The sequence below is a fragment of the Uranotaenia lowii genome, chromosome 2, assembly GCF_029784155.1.
Source record: "Uranotaenia lowii strain MFRU-FL chromosome 2, ASM2978415v1, whole genome shotgun sequence".
Lineage (NCBI taxonomy): Eukaryota > Metazoa > Arthropoda > Insecta > Diptera > Culicidae > Uranotaenia > Uranotaenia lowii.
In genome coordinates, this window is record NC_073692.1 from 144,631,850 (window position 1) to 144,652,662 (window position 20,813).

General features: G+C 35.0%; 1 protein-coding gene across 1 annotated transcript; it reads right to left on the reverse strand.

The window, feature by feature from the left end:
* Positions 1-11,449: 11,449 nt before the first annotated feature.
* LOC129744838 (facilitated trehalose transporter Tret1-2 homolog) lies at positions 11,450-20,813 on the reverse strand. The gene is made up of 5 exons (XM_055737567.1): positions 20,760-20,813; positions 20,184-20,488; positions 19,810-20,001; positions 19,564-19,712; positions 11,450-13,239 (listed from the first exon to the last, which is right to left on the reverse strand). Exons 1-5 carry the CDS (start codon positions 20,789-20,791, stop codon positions 12,307-12,309), a joined length of 1,611 nt encoding a protein of 536 aa, XP_055593542.1. The 5' UTR covers positions 20,792-20,813; the 3' UTR covers positions 11,450-12,306.

Genomic DNA, 20,813 nt, shown 5'->3' on the forward strand with positions numbered 1-20,813 from the left:
TAAGCACGATTTTGGAAATTTTCAACCCTCCCTCCCCCCCTGGTAAGACAAAGTAAGATTTTTCCCCCCTCCCCCCTAGTAAGATCTTACGTTTTTTATTCTTTGAGAAATTGACACGTTTTTTTCAAAAATACCTTGAAAATATTAAAAATGTGACATACATTCTTCAAAGCTAAGCACTTTTTAAGTAAAATAAACAAAAACTGTATGTTAAAAGCACAATCTATTTATAGAAAACAACAGATGAAATATCATAAACGGTTAAAAAAACATTATTCAAGACAGGGCCGTAGGAAGAACCGACTCATGGGGGGGGTTTTGGTGACTGATTTTTACCTTACATTTTTTGTCCAAAATCTCACGAATACAAAAAAAAACTTTGACATTAAAAGTTTTCGTATTAAGTCGTAACTTTAGAAAATTGATAATAAACGTCAAAGGTGAACTAAATTCGCTTTCATCTATAGTTAAAATTTTTGAATTTGTTTATGAGTCTTGTAGTTCAAACTTAGTTGATTTGAACATAAAACAAGGGCGTAAAAAACTTATTCAATACTCAAATCAAACAAACTTAATCTTCCAAACTATTATGCAAGTTCAAAGATTTTAACCTTCGATGAAAATAAATAAAATTTTCAAAAAAAAATTAAAAGATGAAAATCATCAGATTTTCGGATAAAATGTTTTTGAGGCAAACTTGAACTAAACTAATGATGTCAGTATTAAATTTGGCTTTAAAAAGCTGTAATACTAACACATTGTGGACCAAATACGAGAAATCTGGAATTTTTGCTTGCCGCTAATATGCTCCTTTATATGGCATAATTCAAACGTTATGAATTTGATAATGAAACCTCATTCTACAAAATTTAACACAACTTTTCCCGTTACTCAAATATCTATATAAAATTAGCAGGAATTTGAATTGCAGAATTTATTGATTTCTGAAACATAAAATGCCGAATTTTTGTGTCCTTAATGTGTTAAAAATGTTAAACAATACACTGGGAAAATATAAAATTTTGTGCAGATTTTAAGGTGAAGATGTTTCTTTTACAGCAAATATTTTTCATAAAATCAATTCCATAATTAAATTCCTGTGGATGATTTAAAAAAAAAATTAGAGTTTTTCGGATGAAACAAAGCATTCAAATTCTACCTTTTATTTGTGATTTTCAATTAAATTGTGTACACAAACTAATTTTGTTTAAAAAATTGAAATCTGGAAAATGAATTGACAAGCAATCTTAACACATAAAGGACCACGAAGAAATCTATGACGAGGAACACCGAAATTTGGCATTCTACATCTCAGAAACCTCTGGACTAAATTTTAAAAATCTAGCATTTTTAAGTTACGGCCCATGTTGTGTTCAATTTTGTCGAATAAAGATTAACACTCAAATTCAGTCCATTCGAGTTATACTTCGAAGTGTAGCACACTTTTGGCAAGCAAGAAAAAGCGAGATATCTCGTATTTGGTCCGCAATGTGTTAAGTTCTTGATTTCTTGAATTCTTCAACAACTAATATTGATTGTAAAATTTATTTACAAGTACAATATTTTTTTTAAATTTTGAATCTGCATTCTTAATCTCTATTTTGAACCAAAAAATCAAAAATTGCGCTTTGAATCTGTATCCAGATTTCCATACAATTTCTGATATGTACAAAAAAAAAAACGTTTTCCGAATCTTCTTATTCCAGATCAGAATTTTATGAGCTAAGTTTAGAGCCCTTATTCCTGAATCTATTATTTAAATTCTTTAGTTCAGGTGAAATCACTGTTTGAATTATTTATTTTAAATCTGTATTGTGAATGAGAATTAAAATATGGATTGTCATTTCAGAGCTTTAAATAATTGAAATTTATGTAAGATTTAAGTTAAAGAACTTCGAATTTGAATATGACACAAAATTTCTCTCTATTCGGAAAACTACTATCCAAATATTGAAAATGCATATGATCTCAAAAGACATGATTTGATTTTGATATAAAATGCAAAATCACATTTGAACTAGGAGTTCAAAGAAGCTTTTCTTTTCTAATTTCTAATTATTCGAACTGAAAATCAAGAATTCTAAACAGGTTACAAAATCCGAAATAATAAATTAGGAATACAATTTTGGTAATCGGTAATATAGAATCAGAAATTCCAAAATGGGTTTAATTTAATTCAAAATTTAATATTCAGACCTGAATTTCGAAGAACAAGTGAGAACATTTTGAAAAAGTGTAGCAGAATTTTGGACTTGAGATGGATTTTTGAGGTTATGGCATTAGTTTTAAAGTCAAGATTGTTACTCTTCATTAACCTTACTCTATTATCATAATTTGGTTCTGAAATTAAAATTTTGAGCGTAAAGTAGAACACCTCGCTTGCTGTTCTGGATCCTCATGGGGGGGGTTTAACCCCCAAAACCCCCCCCGTTCCTACGGCCATGATTCAAGACGTACCATGTTTGGGGTAACAATTATTTGCAATAAATTTTCACAATCGAATGAACAATATAAAATCTTAATTCCGATTTAAAAAAAGAGAGATCATGTTAGCACAAGGTACCATAAAAAATTGTTATGTTTTTTACCTGCAAATCATAAAAATCTTTAAAAAAATATCATTCGATACAACTAGAATTGCGGCAAAAATGATTAACGACAATAACGTTATCAACAAACTTAAAAGCTCAGACTCATTCACTGCCCCTACTCGCATAACAGTCCCATATGAATTCATTTTTCATCTAATCTGACAGTTAGTCATTTGGACATAGGACTTCAATATAAAACAATAAAAAAGAGACTTTGTTCTAGAAATTACGAAAAAAAATATCAACTAGTGACTGCCTCATATGAAATATACCCGCATAACAGTCCCATATGTGAAATACCACGGATGTAGTTACCTTACTATGTTTCTTTCGGTGCAATGATCTTTGATTTTTTGCTTTAAGTCATTTAAATAAACAAGATTCAACTCACTTGATGTCGAATTATGCACACTAGACAGTAAATTTAAGTTTTGTTTTTGAAAGCAGTCTAAAATAAAGGAAGGATGGTCTTCCTGTGAGAAAAACTATCAGAAACAACTAAAAACCATGACAAGATTCAACTTACAATGTGGAATTCACGAACTACATTTACAAGTTCAGAAATGTTTATGCTGAAAACTGTGGTCGCAATTTAAAAATGTATTCAAAAACAGAAAAAGCTGATTTTCTCGCTTGTTCGTTTTTGCATATGGGACTCTTTTGAAAGTAGGGGCAGTTCAGCGATAAACGATAAAATTTTAGGATTTTTTTGGTAAATCGTTTGTAAAATTTAGAGTTGGGAGTGTCCATCACTGAAAAAACTGTATAAAAATTCATTTTTTAAGATCTTTTTTGGATGAAGTCATTTGCGAAATATGATGGATTCAAATCGTGGTCTCACAATGCGCCATTTTGCTTTTTGTTTCTAGAATTTCTCAATTAAAACGATTCTTATGATGGAAAGCGAAAAGCGAAGTTCTTTTTTAATAATGTGATTTAGTGTTTTGATGGCATGTTGGTTTGAATTGGATCTCTATAAATTTTATAGAACCTGCAATTTTTTTTATTAATTCAAAGACATTAAAGGATAAATAACATAACATCAAAATTAACCAACAAATAAGTAGTGAGTAACAAAACCTGAGTTTCGTTTGGCTGTGGCTGTGATGAATTTTTCATGTAACATTTCTTATGTAAGATTTTTGGAAACCCCCCCTACCCCCTATGTGAAACCCTCCCACCCCCCCTATGTGCTTACGTAATTAGTGAACAGCCCCTAACCACCTCGCTCGTTGCACCCCTGCTCGTCTTGTTCCTACCAGATTCGTAGCGACCACCAGTTTTGCAGGACAGTCGTCCGACATTCTCGCAACATGTCCTTCCCAGCGTATCCGGCCAGCCTTCACCACCTTCTGAATATTGTGCGAGCTCGTGGTTCATCCTTCGCCTCCACACTCCGCTCTCCTGCACATCGCCAAAGATTGTTCTTAACACTCGTCGCTCGAATATTTCGAGTGTGCGTAGTTCCTCCTCGAGCAATATCCATGTCTCGTATCCAAAGAGGACAACCGGCTTAATGAGCGTCGTGTAAAGGTTACACATTTTTCTGGGTAATAAGGACCAAATATTACTTCATTCTCCGGTCTAATCCGAATTATTTAGGATGTCGAGTCAGCTTTCAGCTTTGTACTCACAGCCCCCATATGTTAAATTTTCGAGTTCAATGCACCCTTAAGCTTATTTAAAAAAAAATCCAAACTTAAGCTTGTCAGATGGCTCGATTTTACCTGGACTTACCTGGATATTTAATAAAAAATTTGGAAAAGTTTCAGTCCAGCCTGGTTGGTTGTGCTCGAAACGCTCGAGTTTTTGTCGGATTTTTTTTCCAGATTTTCTCGGGTTTTTTTTTCTAGATTTTGCAAGGATTCATACCCTTTTATTTGCAAAACCCGACAAAGAACTCAAACTAAGTTATTAGAATTTCTTTTTATTTTAGCGTCCAAAAACTTGAACTAAATTTTTTTAAAAGGGACGGAAATTTGAATGATTTTTTCTGCAAAATGCCTGAAAAATCGACATACTTTCACTCTTTAAGTTCTAAACCGGGTGAGCAACATTTTGAAGCAACGGGACAGTTTTGTTTGGAAATCTTTCGGCGGGTCGCACTCAAAATAATATTTATTGATATTTCGTCATATTAAAAACATTTACGTAATATTAAAAACAACAATTAAAAAAAAACATAGCTGAAAAGGGAATATAAAACGGATTAATGAGTTCAAAAAAGTAACCAGAAATTTACCATCGATTTAAAATACGATGTGGATAATACCAGCTTAAATTGCATAGGTACCGTCAAACGGGGCATCATGCAACAGCGGGGTTCGATGCAACATTTATATAACACCACACTGAATCAATTTTTAATTTAATGTATTGTAATAAAGTTATCTTTAAATGATAACAAAATGATGATGACATAATTTCTCGCATCTTAAGCTAGTTGTCTTAAGTTTTTTATTTTTATGTAAAATTTGAAAAATCGAGCAATAAATGTACAAATTTTAACATTTTTTGATGTCGAAAAAAACTTTACCCAGTATGACGGATCGGCTTGATAAAATTACCTACAAACTTTTTACTGGTTTCCTCATATTATACCAACATTGTTGGTGTAAAAATATTTTTCGAACAATCACCCAATTTTTTTAAATGAATATTTTTAATATTCAGTTAGGTGTCTGGGGTTAAATGCAACAAAATGCAAATCAAAGAAATACCTTCTAAATCTCGTTTCCAAGTGTTGGAATATGAATGTTTTGAATCACGCGTTTGTAAACATTTAAATTTCATTCATCCAAACATTTATTTTTATGATTTCAGCTTTTAGAATTTTTTGTAGTATTATTTAACCCCTAAATGTATGCAGCATCCTTAATTTCAGAAAAAATGTGAAAATTTGTTTTTACAGACCCAAAAACTACTGCAATTGGTGTTGTCATGCGTAATTGTCTTTAAGACATCGCAAATATATTAAAAATTATGAATTTTCGTACGTGTTCATAAGATTTTTCATTAAAAACAACGTTTGTTGCAAGTTACCCCATTTTCTAAGAAGGGTGAAAATCGCATGTTTTTAGAAAATTAAAAATAACTGAAAAAACCAATAATTTTTTTAACTACGTCAATTTGATGTCCCAGCACCCTTAAAACTTTTGATGCATAAAGGATATGATTAACTGTGAACATAAGTTTTTTAGAAGCTATTGAAGTTGAAAATTGTTGCATGTTGCCCCAGTTGACGGTACATAACTTAGTCTTGTTCATTTTTGAATAATTCATAATTTTGAATCGATTCAACTTTGTTCGCGAATATTGTTTCTTGCAAACTATGGTTTCTATGGTTCCCAAAAAAGGTTTAAATCGTTTAATAGGAAAACCCTTCTTTGAACGAACTGATGTACCGTAAGAATGGTGTCATGATCACTTCAATTTAAAAATGTTATGGAGATTTATCACAGCGATAATTAATACTGAGAAAAATATATCACTGTCTTTTCAACGTTGGACGTCAAATCGTTATAGAAATTTTGAGACTAAAAATCTTTTTTTCTGTGCACATTTTCGCAATTTTTCGCAATTTGAATTTTGTCCTCAAAGACCCGATTTTTTTCTACAAATGGTAAAAAACTGTTTTTTAATTTGTAGTTGCGTATAAGATTATTGCTTTGTTGAATGTTGAGCAAGTTGAGCAAAATCTCGGAAAATTCATAATTTCACAGATTTTTAAGCAAACTTTGTAAAAGTTGCAAATCTTATAGATTCTAGAATTTTATGACAGATTCCATGGACTTTTTTAAATGATAGCTCTGGGATAGGCTTTTTAATGCTGATTAATGAACATCTTACAACTTTGGGTAATGTAGATTGCTTATTTTTCAGTCTCCATTTATCGATGTTTGATCAATTTTTCGCTCACTGTTCTAAAATATTTATGTTTCCAGTACGCTATAGAGCTCAGAATTGCAGAATTTGTAACTTAAATAAGGAATGTTATGCGATACAAGTTAACTGTGACGAAATATTCGAAATTTAATGCGTGATTTTTTTGGTCTCAAAATATCAATGAAATGCAGTCTCTAGAACTATTCCGATAAAAAAAATGTTTCAAGTGTTTTTCTTCTTGATTGATATGGGATAATTCATGGATTCAGCCCAATTCTCCCGAATCTACCAAATCTCCGGGTTCACTCCCAGCTTGGATATTGCCCGGATTTTGAGTAGGAAATTTTGCAAAAAAAAAACCGGTATTTGTTAGGTTTTTAAAGATAAATTAGCTCGGATTTCCCCTGCCCGAATACGCGGGGGATTAATTCCAGTAAGCTTTTTCTACTTACATGAGGATCGTTGGAAACCTTAAGCTTTAAGCATTTCGTTGTTGTGATAAGATCATAGTTTTCTGTTGTTGAAAAACATAACTCGAAAACATTCATAATCAAACTAAAATTTAAATAAGAACTCTGTATAAAATTTCCTAAAACAAAGCTTTTTAAATCTTAAACATCCAATTAAAAAAAAAAGAAAATGCAAACCTTAGACTAGGATAGACAAATTCTTAAAACATTGAACTTTGCCACAGAACCGAATAAACGGGGGTTAAAAGGTCTCTAATATATAATAATAGTAATAATAATTGAATTTTGCCACTAAAATTTTACAAAAACAGCTATTCAATAAAATTAAAATGCGTTTTTAACTGCTTTTAATGGAATATCGATAAAAGTCATACTTTAAATTATTATTCTCAAAATCAAAATGTTTTCATGAAGTCTGAAGAAATAAACGCTATGATATATTATTGATTGAAGCTCAATTTAAATCTTGTTGAAAGCTAAATAGCATTCACAAATCTTAAGGTTTCAAAAAGATTCCAATTTGGCCATGGAAAATGACAGAATAGGGTTTTAAAATTGATTGAACTAAAGATGAACTAAAGGGTGTTCGGATCAAAAAGTGGTCAACTTAAATTTGCCGTGTTTTTTTAATCATTCATATAAAAAACCTGAACACTCCTCATTTTGTAGGTGTGTATGTGTAGAATGATGCTTCTATTTGGCTTTCGACATTAGGTCTTCAGTTTTTAAAATGGCGTCCAAGCAAGAGGAGCTTCGAATCAGAATTTTTTACATGCGTCGTGAAAATCTAAACTACCTGCACGGAAACGTATTTCGACAACTAGAAAGGAATCTAAGGGATATCGAAATCCGGGAGCCGCAGTGACGAACAGAAGAGTGGCTAGCACTTTCAAGCGAAACTCCAATCTCTCCGTTCGAGAACTCGCCAATAAGTTGAGAATATCTTCTACAACCGTAAAAAAAGATGGCAAAAACAAGATCTCGGAAGCTGTAAACGACATTGTTGGCAAAGTTTGATTGCGTGGTAATGGACGACGAAACCCACGCCAAGGCAGACTTCAGACAGCTTCCAGGACAAGAGTTTTATACAGCAACTGGAAGGGGAAAGGTGGCAGACATTTTCAAACATATTAAGCTATCAAACTTTGCCAAGAAATATTTCGTTTGGGAAGCTATCTGTACCTGAGGCTTTTAAAGCGACATTTTCGTTGCAGCCGGGATCGTCAACCAGGAAATTTACGTAACAGAGTGTCTTCAAGAGCATCCTGCCGGGTTTGGCATCCTGCAATTATAAAAAAGGCCATAGAGTGGTATGCCGCTAGCAACATTCAGGTTGTACCCAAGGATATGAACCCTCCCAACGTACCGAAATTTCGCCCAATTGAAAAATATTGGACGATAGTTAGGCAAAACCGCAAGGAGACCCAAAAAACCTGTAAGTAGCGAGAAGCAGTGTAACCGGTTGGTTACAAATCGTTTGATTTTTGTTTTCATTTTGTAGTTTTGTATATTTAGCTCTAGAAAATTCATGTTCTTTGTCCAGTCTGTCTCACAACAAGATAGCGCCACAGTAGGCTACATTGTACTGCTGGCGGCTGTCATTTCACAGAGGAGGAAAAGGAGGAAAGAAAAAGAGATAATGAAAGGCGAAAAGGAAGCTTGCTTCCGTAAAAATCGCTCTCTTGTAAATCAGGCGTCCGTGAGTAAAGTCCGTGTTGTGTTCAGTGTTAGTGAAATTCCACGGAATTCGCCCGGAAACACCGGTTGGCTTCCTCACGGCTCGGCCCGCAGATCCCTTGTGGTCTCGCGCCTAACCGTAAAAGACCATCATCAGCGTCCTCGGGTTATGAGAAACCCTAATTCTCAAGGAGGACTTCCCTTCTCGGCCTGTCCGGATACGGGGCACTCTCGTGGGCAGGCCGATTAAACGCCAATGAAGGAAGACGCCTACAACAACTGAGTCCAGCAACGCCCGCTGGCGCCGACAGTTTCGGCAAGCCGTTGATACGTCAATAAATCGACGGCCCTCCTGCTTCCGGAACTGGATTTCCGGAGCCACGACGTCGCGACACAACAGCACCTGTAGCAAACTCACGGTTAGTGAGCTCTTTTACACGCCACATTACAGACAGAACATTGTTTTATACACACAGACAACACGCCACATAAAAACATCAATAAAAATAACATAGAAACATGAAATTTCCGATTTGTTGTATTTTATCCGTACAGTCCTTGGTTACCCAGTAGCCAGCCGGCCCTGAGGTTCCGTACTCTTAGAGTACCTTGCCTTGGCTGGTCTAGCCTAAGGTTGCCAGAATTTTTTTCACTCCCATCCGGGCCTAGCAATTCCGGGCATTTTTTCAAAAAAACCTGGCAAAATCCGGGCATGGATTTCAATTTTTCCAATCCAAAAACCGGGCAAAATTTAGGTGTTATTATGTATAAAAACAAAGAAAAAATACAAAAAAAATGAAATAAATATTTTATTAATGTAACTGCAGACTTCCAAAAACTTTTTGGAACACTTTAATATTTAAAGGTTTATAAAAGTATCAGCGAAATTATTTGAAACAACCGTTGAAAATTTCCATACCGTTAATCGATTTGGCTGAAACTTACTCAAAAACTTTGATTATTTTTGGTTTCTTTGTGAAAAAATCCGGGCAATATCCGGACTTTTTTCACAATATCCGGGCAACCGGGCCGGACCGGACTTTCTCGAAATTTTGCATCAAATATCCGGGCAAACCCGGATAAAACCGGGCAATCTGGCAAGCTTAGTCTAGCCGCTGCTCATCAATCCGTAACAGCAGTTCAAAGCAAACTGGCGTTCCGTGCCGAAGAAGGTGAATAAGGTTACTGTAAAAAATCTGATGATAGACGTCAAACATAAGACTCACCAATTTGGACTGGGCGACCGAAATCTTACCTGAGTATTTTTTCCGTCTTTTAAACAGATTGAACTTCAAACAGAAGCATCCTTTGATTTTATAAACAAATACTCGATTTACTCGCAATTTGGTTTGACTAAATTTTCTCCACAACTCGATGAAATCAAAGATGTTTTAGTTATGTACCTCGTTCCAAAGTTTTTAATTCTTTCTGGCCAGAAAATAACTTAATAGATTTTAGGCTTTTTAAAATTTGAAATGTTAATGTTAATGTTAATTTAATCCATCCCAGGGATCAATCAACAACATTCACTGAAAAAGCTCGTAGGCGACTAGCAAAAAACTTGAGGGAATATTATCGATTGACTTCTTTAACCTCATACCAGATATTCAGAAATATTATTCTAGGAAAAACTCCATGAACATCGATAAAGGTTTTGCCAATTTCGGTTTGAATGCTCAAGATTAACTGTGGCACAAATTGAAATCGAATGCTTTGAAAAATGTCTACCGTCAGGAGAGGCAAAAACCGCGTGCTGTTATATCATCTGTCATATATGAATGTTAAAAGGGCATATTATTTTCTTCCTAAACATTCAGTGTAGACATGAGCTTTCTATCAACTACTGGGCTAATCAAAAACATTGATGGGAAATTGCTTTCCAAATGAAGCGATCGGCCATGCAATTCACAAGACGACGACAACGCTAGAGAAATGCGTTTATGAATATTGCAATAAATTGTATAAGTTTAGATAATCGGCGACGCTTCCGCGGGATGGAATTATTGATATAGAAGGACAGGCATAGAAATGTGGAACTGGAAAACAACGTGGTGTTACGAATTCGCGGAATTAAACTAGAATTGAATGCGTAATTGACAGTAGCTAATAATCATGACATTTAAATAATTTAAAGTTTAAGTGTAGTTAGAATTTTGTTTTCTTATTTCATTGAATTTTGATAAACATGTTTTTAAGCTGATGAGAAAGTTAAGTTAACGTTTTGTGAAATAAGTACCTATTGAAAATGTGAGCTGAAATGAAGGAAAAATTTGGGAACAGTCCGGCCCGGCCGGGATGCTCAAATTTCATTAAGAAAGCCCGGATTTTTTCCAGGATTTATTTACTTTAGTTGGCAAATCAAACAAATTGTGTTGTAATTTTTTTATTTAGCCTTCTAAACGAAATTTTTTGAGCAAGTTTTGGAAAAATATTTATGAAAAGTTTTTCAGAAGCCAACACAATCCAAAATCTGTTGATGAGCTTTTCTGATTTTTTTTTCTCGTATTTTTTTCTTGAATTTGTTGAGTTATTTCTGAGTTTTGAAAAAATTTGCCCAGTTATTGCCCGGATTTTTGGTCGGCAACTTCGAAACCAAATGCCTGGATTTTGCCAGGTTTTTATACGAAATTGTTCAAAATTGTCCAGCCCGTATACGTGCTGAAAAAATTCTGGCAACCTTACCCAATAGTTCGTGAGATATAAGCTGAGAGATCAATATGGCACCTTTTTCGACCTGAGGACTTTGTGTGTGAATGTATTTAGCCTCTTGTACAGAAAAATTCGGATATGTTCATATAATAAATTAGGAAAATCGAAACACTGGAATTTCATAACGAGTTTACTAAATGTCTTTTATTTTCAAAAAAATAAAGCAAGTACATGTGCCTTAACAAGTTTCCGCATGCTGATGTGGTCGTGTGCTTCGGTTAGCGAAGTTGCATGCACGGTTCTATTCTATCTTCAAGTACGCTGAGTCAAAATAAGTAAAGTAATGCCATTTTGCCATTCGATTGTGATAATCGAACCTAGTAAGTGAATCTTTTACAAAAATGTCTATCTACTGTGTATGCACTGATTAAAGAAATGTATATGGTCGAAAAACAGTAAAAAAAACTTCGGCTACGTTTGCTGAGTCGTATGGCAGTGTAGTTTGTTGTCCTGCTTACACTTTTTTTTATGGAACACTTAGTTGCTAAAGTTTATTATAATTTGAAATCTACTCTCGAATAACTAACTACATACGTTCGTTTTTCTCTGTAGTGAATCGATTGGCCACTAGCGATACTAAAAGTGTGTCTAACATTTGAGAATTTTTGAACATTATCAATAAGATAACACTTATTCGATGATATATGTATTTATAGCTCGTTTTCGCCTTATTTACCCTTCCTCCATGGTTGAAATTTGATCAGACGTGACCATTGGCTTGCTCACAGATCTGCTCTTCAGGCTGAGATTGGTTCAGCTTGAGAAATTTTCATTTCCGATTTTTCTTTTTTTCTTTTTATATAAAATGCCTAACGCCTAACATGATAATTCGCATTCTGTTTCCTGATTTGTAACGATTCGCTTACATTGTAAGTGTATTCTTGCTTTGTATCACAGTTATTTCTGATAGTTGTGTATGTGTTTGTGGATGTATGTTGCTCTTATTTATGCATGTCGGATGGAAATAATCGCTCTCAAACTTTGGAATCGTTGGTGTGTTTCAGTTCCATCTCGCCAGCTTCGGCCTGGCCACGGAAGTAGTTTTCAATCTGTTCCAGGGTGCGTCCCTTGGTTTCCGGCAGGAAGAAGTAAACAAATCCGATACCGATGACGGCGACGATTCCGAAGAACAGGAACACGTTCTCGTTGCCCAGCAGATGGACCATGGCCGGGTATACTTTGATGATGATAAAGGACATAGTATAGCCGACAAAAATCGTAATACCAGCCACGAAACCACGCACTTTGGTGGGATACATTTCGGCGATCATGGCAAATGGCAACGTCAGGAAGCCCAGAGTGGCACAGAAAATGAACGCCACCAGCAGGAAAGTTGGGATCCAATGAAGCGCAGTATCATTAACCGGATATACGGCACAGGCGGCCAGCCCAAACATGCAGGTGGCCATTCCGAATCCGGAGAACAGTGCCGGAGGTCGGCGTCCAAACTTGTCCGAAATGAAGCTCATCAAAATAGTGGTCACAACACGAGTTGCCCCCACAAACACCGCACTCAAAAACGGATCGATATTCACACCGGCTTCAATCGAAAACCTCGCGGCATACACAATAATCACGAAAATACCGGTAAATTGTTGGAAGAAGAAGAAGGTGCACATAATCGTGAGAGGCTTGTACACTTCCGGTTTCTTCAGCACCACCCACTTGGACTTGCTCGTCTGGGAGGCGCGGAACCGGGCAATGTTATCGGCCAGGTTGTCCAACTCCTCGTGAATTTTGGGGTGGTTGTTTTCCTTGATGGCACGCACCTTTTTCAGCGATTTTTCGGCCTTTGGCATTTTGTTTTTGGCAACCAGCCAGCTGGGTGATTCCGGGATCGGGACGACCGAGATCAGGGACACCAAGGTGAAGATTCCGCACAGCACACATACGAAACGCCAATCATCCTGGAAAGGAAAATGAAAGTAAGATGTAAGAAGTGAGTTTCAAATCGTATTTATGCTGATATTTATTCTGAAAATTTTGCGTTTGTGATTAAACGTCGAATTTTAGGTTTTTGTATAGATGGTTTTTAATGTCCCTTTAAAAGACATCCAATTTAGATATCCTATGATACCACTAAACCCGTTATTTTTATCCTCTATTCAAAATGATGTATAAGGTTAATTCACTTTTAAAACTTAACAAGTAAATTTTATTATCTAAAAATACTTTTGTAGGAATAAAATATGGTTGATGACGAGAGTTTTAGTAAAACTCAGGACTATTATCCAGAATCAGAATAAAAAATAGGATTGAAAAATTGGATCTGGATTAGGAATCCGGGATCGGAAGAAAAGACTAAACTAAAGGATTATAGGCAAAATGCATGCATGTTGAGCAATAAAAGTGTTTTAATGTATTTCTGTTAAGGACATCGTTCATAGGAAATAATGATAAAATGTTTTAAAAACGAACACAAACACAAACAGGACCTCAATAAAACTTGATGTTTCCTCGAAGAGATTCCTTCTTCTTAACTCTAAGCGTACATCTTTCAAGGATATGATGGCTAGCATCCTACAAACGCTTAAACTACCAACCCACAGAAAGTGTACTATGTATGCCGTGACCAGGATTCGATCTTATTCACATTGGCTTAGAAAAATTTAAGGCTACGCCACGGGCGGCGGACAAAGTTGATAAAATGATTAGAATAGAAACAAAAAGAAAGAGCTTTAATCAATATCAGGATGAGGACCGAGCTCAGGATCGTGGTCAGAGTCAGAATTGAAAATTGAAAAAGGATCAGGATCTGTATCACTGTTTCGGAAAAGAAACAGATTCGAGATTGGGAGTAAGATTGGGATCTGCATCTGGTTCGAAATCAAAATCAGGACAGGGAACAGATTTAGGATCGATAACGGGATCAGAATCGGAATATTTAAGGATATGAATCAGGATGAGAATTGGAATCGCAATAATAATCACAACCAGGTTCAAGGGCAGCATAGGTATCAGTAACAAAGGCTCGTAAACAAAGAGACGAAATGTCACGATTGGAATTTTTAATATTCTGTCAGTCTCATTCCAATTGAGCAATACCAAGCAGTCTTGAAGGCAGCCCTACAGCAGAGTTGCAAGCTCATTATATTGTAAGGGATCAGATGGCGCCTCTTTGTTTACTATAGTCTCTTTAGGTATCAGGATCGAGATCATTATCAGGAGGATATTTCGGAACTGGATCAACTAGACTCAACAACATGGTTCGAGTGGAGTGTATCCTGAAATTTAAAGCAACAACAACCACAATTTTATACATGAACGCTAGTCAAGTGTTCTAAATTTAAACAAGAAATTGTAAATTGACAAAAAAAAAGAGATGTTGTTGTAATCTTACGTTAACTCGTAATAAAAAAAACTAAGTGGAAATGAGTAATCCATTGTAAATTTTAGTAGATTCGTTTAATTTTAAGTTGTTAAAAAAGTTGACCCTTGGAATTAAAGGGGTTTAAGTCTTTTATGCACTTATACCCTTTTAACTCCAAGGGCTTCACTTGTTGTATATTCTCATCAGCCTAAAATAAAAGTGAATCAATTTTCAATGGATTACTCGTTCCCTATTTTCGAGAAAGCAAGATTTGAAGTGTTTGAGTTGGGCTATTTTCGAAAATTTGTATTTTTCTTTCGAAAGTAAAAGTATATATCTAAATAAAATTCGAAAAATCTGAAAAATTACCAAATGTACCTCATAGGCATAGACTTTAGTCTCAGCTAATTGCGGCCAATGCATTTTGAAAGTGCTATCTTGATTAATAGTTGAAGACCGAAATAAAAGTTTTCTGACTTCAGAATGTATTTGCACATTCAAATATCAAACAGTGATTCGAAGTTCAAATTTGGTAAAGGATTGAAAACTTAGAAGTTCCGAAAATTCTTCAAAACAACTGGAAAGTTGAAAAAAATTCTAGATAGACAATTTTCAATGATATGAACACATCGGGTAAATCTAGTTGAGGGATTGAAATACAAACTTGAAAAACTAATAGTAAAACGTGAAAAAAAACTTTTGTTTTATAATTTCTGCTTTTGGCGCATGTTTTTCCCATTGCAACGAAAGTAGGTATTTAAGTGTTAAAAATACCTTTTTTATGTGATCTAGAGGCAAACATTCAGTCAGCGAAACTTTTTGTGGAAAAATGAATGCAACCGTTTAATTTGAAATTTCCTAAAATAGATATGAAAATTGAGGTTCTAAAACATGCTAAAAAAATTCGATTTATTCATCAACATCAATTTTCATCTAATCTATTTCCTGAAATTTCACATTACACAATTGATTCTATTTTTGGAACGCTTCAATACAATTAACAAACTTTAAAAATCCCTTCTATTTGCAAATTCTTCTAATGAGCCTCAAAAATCGGTGTTATCTATTATTTGAACAAACTAGTTTTTGTTCCAATTGAAATATCATTTTGCACACCGAATTCTATTTCAAATTGGTTTAGAAAATGTTTTATTTTGAACGATAATTTTAACGATTTTCTCGAAACGACACGGTTCTTGTACACGTCAAAAACAAGTCCATGGAATTCGCGCTTTCTTAGCTGAATTGACTTGAAAATGATTTCTCGACAGCATTTTGAATGGTCACTTGGAGATTCTACGAAAGGAACGGCCGAAAAAGGAAACAACATCCAAAAGAACTATCCAACTAGGCCGCCGACCGTGGCCTAGAGGATAGTGTTCAAGTCTCTAAGCCAGAGGTCATGAGATCGAATCTTGGTCACGGCATATATAGTACTCTTTCTGTGGGCTGGTGGTTTTAGCATTCATAAGATGCTAGCCATCATATCCTTGAAAGACGTACACATTAGTGTTAAGTTTGAATTAGATCTCTTTAAAGAAACATGAAGTTTCGTTTTTTAGAAATCTTTGAGCTTCCCAATTTTTTCCAGATCACTCCAAAAAGATCAACTTTTTGCATGATTTTCTCATGATGATTCTTTCGTGGCTGACGTCGGGCTGTTAGAATCGGCTTAACGTCGCGCGCTGCATGCCATATGAAGGGATCTCTTTACACCTCTGTTTTCTTGATATTTTTTAAATTAACACCACAATCGTTTGAAAAGAGAATCCAGCAGTTCACTAGTTAAAATAAAGTTTTAAAGCAATAACTTAGAGAAGGCAAAGTCAAATTTTGGATCTAGTTTACAAATATTTTATACCATCTGAACTTGACCTTTTGATGCCTTCTTCAATAATGACTGTAATTCCTTCTTCGATTACAACAGCAATAAACAGTAGATAGCTTAAATGAGTCGCTTTCGTACCAAGACCATAATTGCTATTTAAGGAGAGGCTTGATTAGTCTCATCTAGGAATGATAATACCGAGCACTTTTCCCAAAACCGGTATTCGGTATTTCGTTTTCGAAAAAGACCTGTAAAACCGGAAAACCGGCATTGAGGATTTATTTTAAAGCAATCAATGATCTGATGGACGAGACTACTTTTAGGTGAAAAATAATACGCTTTTTGTAACATAAACAAGTTTCTAATTAGTTTATTTAGAAAAAGAGATCCCGAAAACATGAGACAAACCTTAGTAGGAAACACCCAGTTTTATTATAATAAACAAACAATACGCTAGTATGAATTCATCCCTCTCACCTCATAAAATGGGGAGAGTACTTCACAATACATTTTATTTTTTAATTTGATAAATTATTCGATAAAAATTACCCTGAATATATCCTGGTACGGGTTTTCCCTGTTTTTTACATTGAATAGAAACCCATTTTTTCATAGATGGGAGAGGTCTATCTGTACTAAAAGTTATCTGAACTTGTAAATGTATGCATTTTCATAACATTTGATGGGAATCACATGTCAATAGATTTAATTTTAATACTTTTTATCGTATTTCTCGATTACTTTGAATGGGAGCCCTCCCTTTCTTGAGTGCAAAGGACTCAAAACTCCAACGGTACAATTCTCCACTCAAAAATATTCCAAATTTCACATAAATCGTTCCAGTAGTTTCTGAGTTCTTGAAACACGCATTAACAAGTTCTCTCAATTTTTATGGAGTTTTTTTCGATTTTTAGTAAATTCCATTCAACAAAGCTCTAAAAGAATCATTTTTCAACACATATAGTTTCCTAACTTAAAAATAAACCTATTATGGTAATACGTTTTCAACAAAAGATGCGCATTATAATTATCTAAAATGTTGGTTGATACACATTTTTAAAAAATATCACCATGAAAAGATATAAAGAAAAAACTGATTTTAATAGATCCACCCTAACTTCATGAGAACCAATTGTCATAAAATTTTTAGTTCAAGAGATACATGTTAAGTGTCTTCGACAAAGTTTCATAAATTATTATGTTTTACCATATTGTAAAATAATGTAGGCCCCTATCATATAAAAATTAGGAAACTATTTTAGTATCTCAGGAATCTTAAGAATTACCATAAAATTTTCCAGTCAAAATGACCGCCTATAGTTGTTGTAAAAGTCGTAGAATGCATCAAACTTAAGTGTAAGACGCTAACAATTGTTGCACGCTAAATTTCATTTCTTGACCACTGTGTAATAGACTCATGCAACCGTCATTTCAATCGATGTGCTCGCATTTTTTATTTTGAGCTTTTAAAATAGATGTACAAAAATGAGTAAGGCAACTTTTATAAGAATAATTCTTTGATAAAAATTGTTTGCGAGGACAATAATAAAATAAACCGATTCCAATTAAGTAATAACTAGGAAAAGCATTCCAAAATGTTTGGCATTTTTTTTTGTTTTTTTTTGAAAAATCTGGCAGAAACCGTGCAACTGATATCAATTTTTCCTTTCCAAAAAGCGAGCAAATGTGAGCAAATTTTTTGTATGATAACTTGAATTTTGAACTTTTGTCAACACACATCAACAGCGCCCAAATCACATTTAACACCTCGCGTTTATTTTCCTTTTGATGAAAACAACTTTTGAAAATTCGTCAAAAATCATGCTAAATATATAGACGAACCAGCCAAAGGCTGAAAGTCTCTCTAATAAAGATAAAAAAAAGCTAAATATAGAGTTTTTGTTTGTTTTTCCAAATAATGTGAATAAAACCGGGCAAATTCCTGACAGTTTTCTATGCTATCCGGGCATCCGGGCTAGACCGGACTTGACTCAAAATTTTAAAATCCGGGCAATTTGGAATGCTTATGCTAAGATGTTTATTAAATTAGCGACACTCTTAATTTTAATCTCAAGCATATGTAATAAACATAACAAGATTCCCAAATCTTCATTTTGTTTGTTTATTTATAATTTGTTTTCAGCGGTGATCAAAATTAGTTGGGAAAACTTCATTCTCAACATATCCTTTGAAAGTTAAAAGAGAAAAAGCGATTAAAAAAAATAATACGACATTGAGAACCCAGAAAAAATCTTGATAGGTAAAAATGCTAGATTTCACTTGTCTCTTACTTAAGTTTTAAGTGAACGGCCCAATATCACTTCATCACTTGCATTTTAAGTGACTTAAAAAAATCATTATTATCTGCTCGAATACAAAAAATATCCCAGAAAATTTCTACATGCTACATGCTTTTAATTCACTTGACTGCTCACTAAAAAAAAATTCACTTGACAATTCACATGAACCTACGTTTGGCGAAAGTTCACTCCAGAGGTCACTTATATTTCAAGTGAAAATGATATTCAGTGTAGTTATGTTCATTTCCCAATACCGAAAATACCGGTTTTGGGAGAAAGTAGAACCAGTATTCGGTATTGCAAAATATCTCGATACTACCGGGTTTCGGTTTCGGTATTACCGGTATAACAATCCCTAATCCCATCTTTTTCCACAGGTTTTTTTTTCTTCAAAATCTCTAGTCGCCACGAGTATTTCATATTTGGGTCAGTTAAATGTAATAAAAAAATTAAATACTGTAAACTAGTCGGGCTTGTGATATAGCTCAGTTGGTAAGTCTGTTGTCTCCTGAGCCGATGTCCGCGAGTTCGAGCCCAAGAGTAAACATCGAACACAATTGTACCGGATAGTTTTTCAATAACGATCCGCCAACTGCAACGTTGATAAAGTCGCGAATGCCATAAAGATGGTAAAACGACTATAAACGGAACAAAAAAAAAGTAATCTAGTGGAGCAAAAGCTCATATGTTGGTCAGTGGACTATAGTTGGCTTTTTCTGATCCCTAAGTTCTTAGAAAATGACGATTTCAATGCCTATCAATTGCATTTTTAATCCAAAAAAATTGTACATACCTTGAACATGTATCCTAAGGAATAGATAAACAACATGCCAATTCCGGTACATAACGCTGTAAGCAGTGTCAACCGTCCTCGCAGATTAGGATGTGAAATTTCGGCAGCATACACAGAAGCAGGTGAGCTGGACAGGCCGATCGCGAGACCTACAGATTCAGAAAATTATTAGAAAAAAAGGCTTGTCATTCCTCAATGGCTCATTGAAATTATTATTTATTGTCCCCGGTTGTTGATGACACTTACCGATAATAACTCGGGCGACCATCAGCTGCACGAACAGTAGCGTCGCGTCGGTTTTGCTAGCCAGCGCCATGATAGCCCACGATACGATCGAGATAATGTTGATAAAGTAGAGCGTCTTTTTACGGCCCACCTTGTCCAGCATAAATCCTGCCCACAGACCTCCAATGGGACACATGATGGACGCCACCGAAGCTACGACGTTCCATTGATGACGGGAGCGATACAATAACAAATAAACATTAGATTACGCGTTATCAGTTCAACCTTAATGGCTGTCATTAGATCTTTAACGACAACGGTAGCCCATCAATCACGGTTAGGAGATTGTCGCGTGGCTACCGAATTCAGCCACTTTAGGAGAGAAGCCAACTTACCGAACCAGGAGGCCTCATTTTCGGTCAGCATGACCGAGGTCGTCGAATTGGTCAGCTCAATCATGGCGATCGATGGGAATCCGAGACCCATTCCGGACGATATGATGGTAATGTTGGCTATGATGGCCATGGTGACCTGCATGATGGCTGCCTTGCGAGTCAACCGGTTCGGATCATCCTCATGGTTGGAGGTGAGACTTTCGGAGCTGGAACGCAGAGGTTTCTCGGACAGTTGCTCGTCTTGGTTTTTCGCCTGAGGCGTGGGAGAATCCGGATTGTCCGTAGGGTTCGCCATGGTTTTCGATCTGAATTCGTAGAAAAAGATAAAGGCAATTAGAAAGAGATCATGGTATCTGTAAATTTTTTTAAAGTAATTCTTAGAAGATTTAGGGTTTTTTCTTGGATCAACTTTGGAACTAGTTTCTTTCAATGCCTCTGCCGGTTATGGTTTTGGTAATTGAACAAATTTGGAGAAACCTATACATTTTTCTTATTTCGGTAACGTTACTTTCTTTGCCATGACTGAGAAAATATTGGTTCTCTTCAAACAGATAAAATGAATGAAAATGGTCTCACTTTTCGATCAAAGCTGGCTGTTCCTTCTCCATCGTTTAATAGAAAAAAAAACAC